At 41.4% G+C, this 9,081-nt stretch overlaps 1 protein-coding gene across 1 annotated transcript in view; it reads left to right on the forward strand.

The window, feature by feature from the left end:
* The window catches only part of LOC128842199 (E-selectin-like), a 139,562-nt gene extending 130,763 nt beyond the window's left edge, over positions 1 to 8,799 (forward strand). The window contains 9 exon segments of the mRNA XM_054038012.1: positions 1,548 to 1,733; positions 2,254 to 2,439; positions 3,199 to 3,384; positions 3,494 to 3,679; positions 4,119 to 4,304; positions 5,271 to 5,390; positions 6,697 to 6,718; positions 6,829 to 6,901; positions 7,292 to 8,799. Coding sequence (XP_053893987.1) covers positions 1,548 to 1,733; positions 2,254 to 2,439; positions 3,199 to 3,384; positions 3,494 to 3,679; positions 4,119 to 4,304; positions 5,271 to 5,390; positions 6,697 to 6,718; positions 6,829 to 6,886 — 1,130 coding nt within the window. The 3' untranslated portion in view covers positions 6,887 to 6,901; positions 7,292 to 8,799.
* The last annotated feature ends 282 nt before the right edge of the window (positions 8,800 to 9,081 follow it).

Below are 9,081 nucleotides of genomic sequence, written 5' to 3' on the forward strand. Positions count from 1 at the left end.
TTATCGATAAACTAGGCAAATACAAATTAGATGGGGCTACTATAAGGTGGGTGCATAACTGGCTGGATAATCGTACTCAGAGAGTTGTTATTAATGGTTCCCAATCCTGCTGGAAAGGCGTAACGAGTGGGGTACCGCAGGGGTCTGTTTTGGGACCGGCTCTGTTCAATATCTTCATCAACGACTTAGATATTGGCATAGAAAGTACGCTTATTAAGTTTGCGGATGATACCAAACTGGGAGGGATTGCAACTACTTTGGAGGACAGGGTCATAATTCAAAATGATCTGGACAAATTGGAGAAATGGTCTGAGTTAAACAGGATGAAGTTTAACAAAGACAAATGCAAAGTGCTCCACTTAGGAAGGAAAAATCAATTTCACACATACAGAATGGGAAAAGACTGTCTAGGAAGGAGTACGGCAGAAAGGGATCTAGGGGTTATAGTGGACCACAAGCTAAATATGAGTCAACAGTGTGATGCTGTTGCAAAAAAAGCAAACATGATTCTGGGATGCATTAACAGGTGTGTTGTGAGCAAGACACGAGAAGTCATTCTTCCGCTCTACTCTGCTCTGGTTAGGCCTCAGCTGGAGTATTGTGTCCAGTTCTGGGCGCCGCATTTTAAAAAAGATGTGGAGAAACTGGAAAGGGTCCAAAGAAGAGCAACAAGAATGATTAAAGGTCTTGAGAACATGACCTATGAAGGAAGGCTGAAAGAATTGGGTTTGTTTAGTTTGGAAAAGAGAAGACTGAGAGGGGACATGATAGCAGTTTTCAGGTATATAAAAGGGTGTCATAAGGAGGAGGGAGAGAACTTGTTCACCTTAGCCTCTAAGGATAGAACCAGAAACAATGGGTTTAAACTGCAGCAAGGGAGGTCTAGATTGGACATTAGGAAAAAGTTCCTAACTGTCAGGGTGGTTAAACACTGGAACAAATTGCCTAGGGAGGTTGTGGAATCTCCGTCTCTGGAGATATTTAAGGGTAGGTTAGATAAATGTCTACTAGGGATGGTCTAGGCAGTATTTGGTCCTGCCATGCGGGCAGGGGACTGGACTCGATGACCTCTCGAGGTCCCTTCCAGTCCTAGAATCTATGAATCTATGAATCTATAAGCTCTTGATTTTCACGTAGCACCTTTTTTCAGAAAGGCTGAACTCAAAGATGCTTTAGAGAAAAATCACTGAAAGATCATTACTCCCATCAGAGAAATGCAGAAGGCTCTGGAGTGGGATCTGGTGGACATCTGTCAGTACCAGAAATGGGGCATAATTTAGAAACTTTCTTAGAGATATTTTATACGTCTTACAAGTATATATTTGTATTTTGGTTACATGTTATGAAATACTGAGACATCCCGAAATCCCATGTCCAGTCCCCTGATACATCCCGATCCCGCTGCTCCTAGTCACTGTCTTAGCCTGCAGGGAGATAGCTTCGCTCTCTAATGCCCAGCCAATGTATATTCTGTTACCATGCAGAAGAAAAGTTTTTCCCTTAATTTGCTCCACACTAAGCTCCACGCTATTCCATGTGATTTGCAGTTGTGCAGTGTGATGGCTTAAAGGCTCCAGCTCATGGCTCCCTGACATGCTCTCCCGCCTCTGGGAACTTTCTGTGCAATTCAACCTGTGAGTTTGCCTGTGAAGAAGGGTTTGTGTTGACGGGATCAGACAGGCTGCAGTGCGGCGCTTCTGGAGAGTGGGATGGAGAACAGCCGGAATGCGAAGGTACCTAAGATTAAGCAATTCCTATCAAGTGCTTCGAGTGCAGAAGCTCTGCAAAGCCAATCAGCTAGATACAGTGATAATATAAGCTCTTGATTTTCACGTAGCACCTTTTTTCAGAAAGGCTGAACTCAAAGATGCTTTAGAGAAAGATCACTGAAAGATCATTTGTTTCAGATCTGAAATTCATGTTGATTTGGAGTGGGGTCTGATGCACATCTGTCAGTACCAGAAATGGGGCATAATTTAGAACCTTTTTTAGAGACACTATCTACATCTTACAAGAATAGATTTGTATTTTGGTTACATGTTATGAAATACTGAGACATCCCGAAATCGCGGGTCCAGTCCCCTGAGACACTCAGATCCCTCTGCTACTAGTCACTTTCTTAGCCTGCAGGGAGATAGCTTCGCTCTATAACGCCCAGCTCCCATCAATGTATATTCTGTTACTATGCAAAAGAAAAGTTTTTCCCTTAGTTTGCTCCACACTAAGCTCCACGCTATTCCATGTGATTTGCAGTTGTGCAGTGTGATGGCTTAAAGGCTCCAGCTCATGGCTCCCTCACATGCTCTCCCGCCTCTGGGAACTTTCTGTGGAATTCAACCTGTGAGTTTGCCTGTGAAGAAGGGTTTGTGTTGACGGGATCAGACAGGCTGCAGTGCGGCGTTTCTGGAAAGTGGGATGGAGAGCAGCCGGAATGCGAAGGTACCTTTCTTTATCACTGCCCTTCCCAGTACACAGGGCTCTCACTGCTTGTGTAGAGTGCTCCTGTGGCATCCAGACTAACCGCTGATGTGCTCTCTGTGTGTCTCAAAGCACTTTCCAAAAGCAGTCAGTATCATTGTCCCCATTTTACAGATGTGGAAAGTGAGGCGCAGACAGGGGAAGTAATGCTTGTGAGCAGCAGACTTCCAAGAAGCATGATTGCATACCGCAAATGTTGTGCGTTTAAGATTAAGCAATTCCTATCAAGTGCTTCGAGTGCAGAAGCTTTGCAAAGCCAATCAGCTAGATAGAGTGATAATATAAGCTCTTGATTTTCACCTAGCACCTTTTTTCAGAAAGGCTGAACTTGAAGATGCTTTAGAGAAAAATCACTGAAAGATCATTACTCCCATCAGAGAAATGCAGAAGGCTCTGGAGTGGGATCTGGTGGACATCTATCAGTACCAGAAATGGGGCATAATTTAGAACCTTTTTTAGAGACACTTTATACATCTTACAAGAATAGATTTGTATTTTGGTTACATTTTATGAAATACTGAGACATCCCGAAATCCCGTGTCCAGTCCCCTGAGACACCCAGATCCTACTGCTCCTAGTCACTTTCTTAGCCTGCAGGGAGATAGCTTTTCTCTCTAACGCCCAGCTCCCATCAATGTATATTCTGTTACTATGCAGAAGAAAAGTTTTTCCCTTAGTTTTCTCCACACTAAGCTCCACCCTATTCCATGTGATTTGCAGTTGTGCAGTGTGATGGCTTAAAGGCTCCAGCTCATGGCTCCCTGACATGCTCTCCCGCCTCTGGGAACTTTCTGTGGAATTCAACCTGTGAGTTTGCCTGTGAAGAAGGGTTTGTGTTGACGGGATCAGACAGGCTGCAGTGTGGCGCCTCTGGAAAGTGGGATGGAGAACAGCCGGAATGCGAAGGTACCTTTCTTTATCACTGCCCTTCCCAGTACACAGGGCTCTCACCGCTTGTGTAGAGTGCTCCTGTGACATCCAAACTAACCACTGATATGCTCTCTGTGTGTCTCAGCTGTGACGTGTGAAGCAGTGAACAGGCCTGAAAACGGCTTTGTGGAATGTACCGCCCGTCATCCAGAATTCACCTACAACTCGGCCTGTGAGTTCCGTTGTGAGGAGGGCTACAGATTAAGTGGATCACCCGCAATTCAGTGCACAGCTCAGGGAGAATGGTCAGAGCCCTTCCCAAAGTGTGAAGGTAGGTCTTTGTCCTTTCAGAAGAATCAAGTCTGGCTCAGGAGCCTAGGTATCTGTTACAAGCATGACACCTCAAACCCTGTGTATTAAAGAGTAAGGCCAGCTCATGAGCTGGTGCAAATTGGTGTAGCACCATTGAACTCAACGGAGCTACACCAGTTTGCATAAGCTGAGGATCTGATCTAAAGTGATTCCTATTAAAGTCTTAAAGTGCAGAACATTTGAAAAAACAAGTTAGCTTGATACATTAATACGACCAGCCCTTTACTTTGCTGAAGTCTAATATATTTTAGGAAAAACTCACTGCAAGGTCATTTATCCCAGCAATGAAATGCAGATGGTGAAATATGGTGCACATTTACTAGCACCAATAGTGGGACCCAGTTTTGGACATTTCTTAGAGTCTTCGTTAACCGTTTGTATGTGTTTTTGTATTTCAGTTGCACAGTGTGAAACCCTGATACTCCCTGAGAAGGGCTCCATGAATTGTTCACACCCACTTGGGGATTTTGCATACAGCACAGTTTGCGAGTTTAACTGTTCAGGGGGATGGTTGCTAAACGGCTCTAATGTACTTCAGTGCGGCGCTGCAGGGAACTGGACTGCAAGTCAGCCGACGTGCGAAGGTATTTTATGTGTGTTTTTACTTGTGACTAGGTGCTGAAGAGGCCTGGCCTTGTTATTAGATGAGAATCTAGGGAAGGATGGGATGCAATGACTTTTGTCATTTCTAGCGCTGGTCAGATATATTTTTTCCCATTGAAAATATTTGACTTTTTGTTAAAAATCCCAAAAACTCAGAAATTGACATTTTTTGGTTTTCAGCTAAAAATTTTCCTGTTTTTGGCTTTCCATCGAAAAATTGAAAATTTTCAAGGAAAGCAAACAATTTCTGTGACAATTTTCATTGGGGCAAAAACCTAATTTAAAAAAAAAAAAAGCATTTAGACTGAATTTTTTTTGCCAGCTCTAAATACCTCATAACTGACATATTTTCAGGCTAGAACCAAATAGCTCACTTCTATAAGTGGTCGCAAATTATGAGTGGGATTTAAAAAAATGTTCCATCTTAGCTTAACTCTGCTCTTATCCAAGTCAACGGGAGTTGTGTCACTGATTGCAATAGGAGCAACAATGGGCCACATTGAGCACTTTCAAAAATCCCACCTATCGTCCCTAAGATACCTTTCCTCACATTGTGTCGTACGTTACTCCTTGAGTCAATTCATTGATTTCAGTGGGACTGCTCAAGGAGTCAGACATTACTCAGTGGGAGTAAAGATATCAAAATCTGACCCTAAAGATCCATTCAAAGTAACAAGGGACCCTGCAGAATTGCATCCCCGCTAACCTGCCACCAGTTAGACGGGACTATTTTCAGCATAAAGCTTTCAGCCATTGTTTGGCATATGCAGAGGCTTTCCCTGCCCAGTCCTGCGTACAGCAGGTGCCACCACTCAGTGTGAGAAACCAAAAGAAATAAGCAGCTGTCCTGCTGCTTGGAATAGGACTGAATGGAACAGAACAAGCAGAAAGCACTTCAGAGACTGTGCATTCCTCCTGAGCTCATAGGATCTTCTTTGCCTTCTTAGCTCCCCAAGTGCCTGAAGAACTGCTCAGTTACGTCTCTGTTGGAATAGCAGCCACCGGAGCCTCGCTCCTGTCGACGGCATCATTCCTCATTTGGCTTGTAAAGCGCCTTCGAAGGAAAGGTGAGATACTGTCCCAGGTTCATCTCTTTATTTGCACCCTCTGTAGAACTGGTTGGAAATTTTTCAGAAAAAAAAAAAGTGGAAACTTCAGTGAGAAAATTCCCATCTTTGTTGAAATTTTTCAAATTTCCCTCGAAATATTCCATTTTTAGGTTTTTGACAAAGATCTCCCCAAATTCAACAAAAATGAAGAATTTTCATGTTCTTTGAACATTGCTGCAGAAAATAAAATATGTTTTTCAACCAGCTTTAATCATTAGCAGTTATTGCCAGGAGAACTGACCAGGGATCAGCCAGGAGGACATCAACCAGAAATAACACTGGTGCCTCCAACCACTATTGCTCAGTATGCCAGATAGGGCATTTGCAGTGTTGTTGTAGCCGTGTTGGTCCCAATATATTAGGGAGACAAGGTGGGTGAAATAATGTCCTTTATTGGATCACCTTGTTTCTAGAGATATGAATAATGACTGTTATAGAAACAGATATCTATAGAAACAATTATGACTGCAGAGCTGAACAAATAATTCAGAGCAAATAATTTATTTGTCAAATGGAGACTCTCTTTCTTCTCACAAGTAATACATAAGCAGTTTATGCCATTTTTGATTGCTCTGCATTTTAAAAATTATTTGCTGACTACTTTCCTGCTCTGCAGTTTGCTCACAGTTTGTTACAAGCATTTGATTTTCAAAACATGAGCAATGCTGATTAGTTTTAATTGGACAAATCAGTCACATGGTATCTTTCATTTCCCTGATTATATGAGACATAAAATCAGGTTTCCAATGAAACAACTTACATTTACAAGATGAGAATTTGCTTCCCAGGAATATTCCCTAATACTCACTTAAGATGCATTATTTCTGTTAATTTTCCTGACAATCAATATGTTGGTTAGAATATGAATGGAACATGAACGCAAGAAAGCTACAAAGGCACTCTAAGAGAATACACTGTGTTAGTTAGGCAAATATATGTGGAGCGTTCATTGAGATACCTGTTCAGTCCTACTAGTAAGTACTGATTTCTCACAGGGAGCAGAGGGGCTTGTCCTAGAGGCCCAGATGTAACAAGTTGCTCTGCTCATGGGTTATAACATTTTGGGGAACAGCTTCCAGGTCTAAGGCCATTACAGGTCGGAAGGGTTATGGAGAAGAGGTGATGATACCTCGCCTCAGCCTATAACAGATTTCTGTTGTTAAATCAGTGGGGTAATTCTCCAACAAAACAATGAAATAAATAGCTTGCAAGATGGAGATGGTCATTTCCAGAATGCTAATGATATTATCTTTTTCTCTTGCAGCAAAGAAATTTACTCCTGCCAGGTACGTTGTATTTAAAAAACCACATGAGAAGCATTGCAATCATTCTTTGCTAACATCACACTGATGTACAGAACAGTTGTATATAAATCCCTCTCCTCTATATCTTACAGCAGCTGCCAGAGTCTCAATTCAGAGTGTACCTTCCAAAGCACTGCTCATCTAATCTAACGCCAAGTGACTCCGGTAAGATACGCAAGATATTTACACTCATAATTTAGCTTCCTTTTTAAAACACAAACAAACATAGAACGCACTGCTCTTTAGAATGACCTTTAACTGCTGTGTATTTCCTGCAATAAGATTAACCCCTTACTTACTGTGGGACACTTAGCATACGTGCTGTGGTGATGATGCCATAAAAGTACCCAGAGATTGACAGATTAATCGATTCAGCGATGGCCATTCCTACGACTAAAGGATAATTGTGTTAGGTTCTGTGCCCAACCTTGGGAAATAGTAGAAACTCCTTTACAATGTGGCTATGGGCCAGATGCAAAAGAGCTTTGGAATAAGGGAATACAAACCTGTGCCTGTATCTTCCTGTTTTAAAAAGGAAATCTGTTATCTCTGCAGGAATTGAAGCTATCTTCACGGATGCCTCAGAGCCCCTCAGGAAATGGAGCTATGCAGTCCTCAGCAAGCGGCCAGGTGTTGATACATCTTGCTGACAAGATGATTACCCTTGGATCTTGCTACTAAATACTGAGCTCAGTCATCTGGTTCTGCCACTGAAGACAAGCAAGCTTGCAGTAAAACCTTAGCTGTTTACCAAAAGACTACATGGGTCCTGTCAACGTACAGCTACAGTGATTGGGAGATCTATATTCATGCTCTGGATGGGGACAAAATAAGCTGCTGTCTACTCCTCTAGGGTCAGTCTGTAGGTACCAGGGTGGAGTGAACACTTTGCAATATACGTGGTTGGAGATCTCTCCCATGGAAACACATGGGTGCCATTTTTAAAGAAAAATAGTTAGAATGGGAAATATTTGTGGAATTGCCTTACAAACCATTGATTTGGTTCACTGGTAATTGTTGAAGTAAATGTACTGTAACAATATGTCACAATTAATAAATCTGCCTGTAACACTATGGTCAGGGTGTTTTGCTGCAGTTCCTGGCGAGTTTTTATATTGTAACTTTAAACCATTGCTAATGGGAGCACTATCAGAGTTAGTAATTATGCCAGGCAGTCTGGTTCGTGAATGCAGCAAGTAGACCTGAAACAATTTCATCCCCATGGGATTAAGTATTGTAATCTATAGAAATATATATTTAGTTTCTTGTGCACTTTATTCTGCATCTTTATTCTATACTGTTTGTAAATCGTAGAACTGCTGTAGGGTATCTGCCCTAGAGTTCAGGATCATATATGTTCTGCAAAAAGTATGTGACATCTACTCTGTTCAGATAAAATAGCCTGTTGTATAACGCAAAAGGTAGTGACTACAGACCTTCTGTGTACTTATTCCTTTAAACTTATCTGTCATTTAGGGACAGACATGATTAAAGGCCTTTATGTGCATTCATGTGTGTCTGAACATAAGGACATAACAAAACACTAGATAGAAGTAAAATACCATGTATTAGACCTTTTGGGGTCTAATCCTGCTCTCATTAACACTGATGGCAAAACTCCCGTTAATTTCAACGATTCAGGAAAAGGCCCTTCATAACTTACAAGTTGTTCTTTGTGACACCTTCATGAATAGTGTGTTTGGTAACATTGCATACATAATAGTCCAATGGAAAGACCTGAGGTCATATTTTAGTGGCTGATGTTTTTGTAAGAAGCAGTTCTGTGGGACTGAATATTTGGGGGCAGAGCTTCACCTGATATAAATTGTCACAGCTCAATCAATCAGAGGTACCCTTTTATGTCTGTATATTATATAAATATAAACTGGCAGCACAAGAAGATATTTATATATAATGAATATAATCTGCTTAGGTTTTATATTATCAGTATGGTTTTGAATAAGTTATGTATTTAATGTATTTATGATTACACAGTCGTGGCTGCTTTTAATCTGATGCTCTATGTGATGTTGATAAATAAAATGGTTTGAGATTACTGCTTACATTTTGGAAATGTGTATTATTAGTCTTTGTATAAGATATGTGGATGTTGCTTCCGTAAAAAGCTCCATTTAAAAAAAAGACACAGGTAAAAGTGCTTGGGGCTTTAGAAAGTTGGCTTGCTTACATTCTTTGTTTTCATTCTTTATATTCATAAAATGTCTGAGGTCAGAGAGTAGCCAGAAGATGGCGCTCAATGCCAACCACTGCATGGCCGCCAAAGCACCATGGTATAAACAGCCCAGAAAAGTATCCAAGATGCTGAATTGCAAAGAGAACGGCTT

The sequence above is a fragment of the Malaclemys terrapin genome, chromosome 8 (assembly GCF_027887155.1).
Source record: "Malaclemys terrapin pileata isolate rMalTer1 chromosome 8, rMalTer1.hap1, whole genome shotgun sequence".
Classification (NCBI taxonomy): domain Eukaryota; kingdom Metazoa; phylum Chordata; order Testudines; family Emydidae; genus Malaclemys; species Malaclemys terrapin.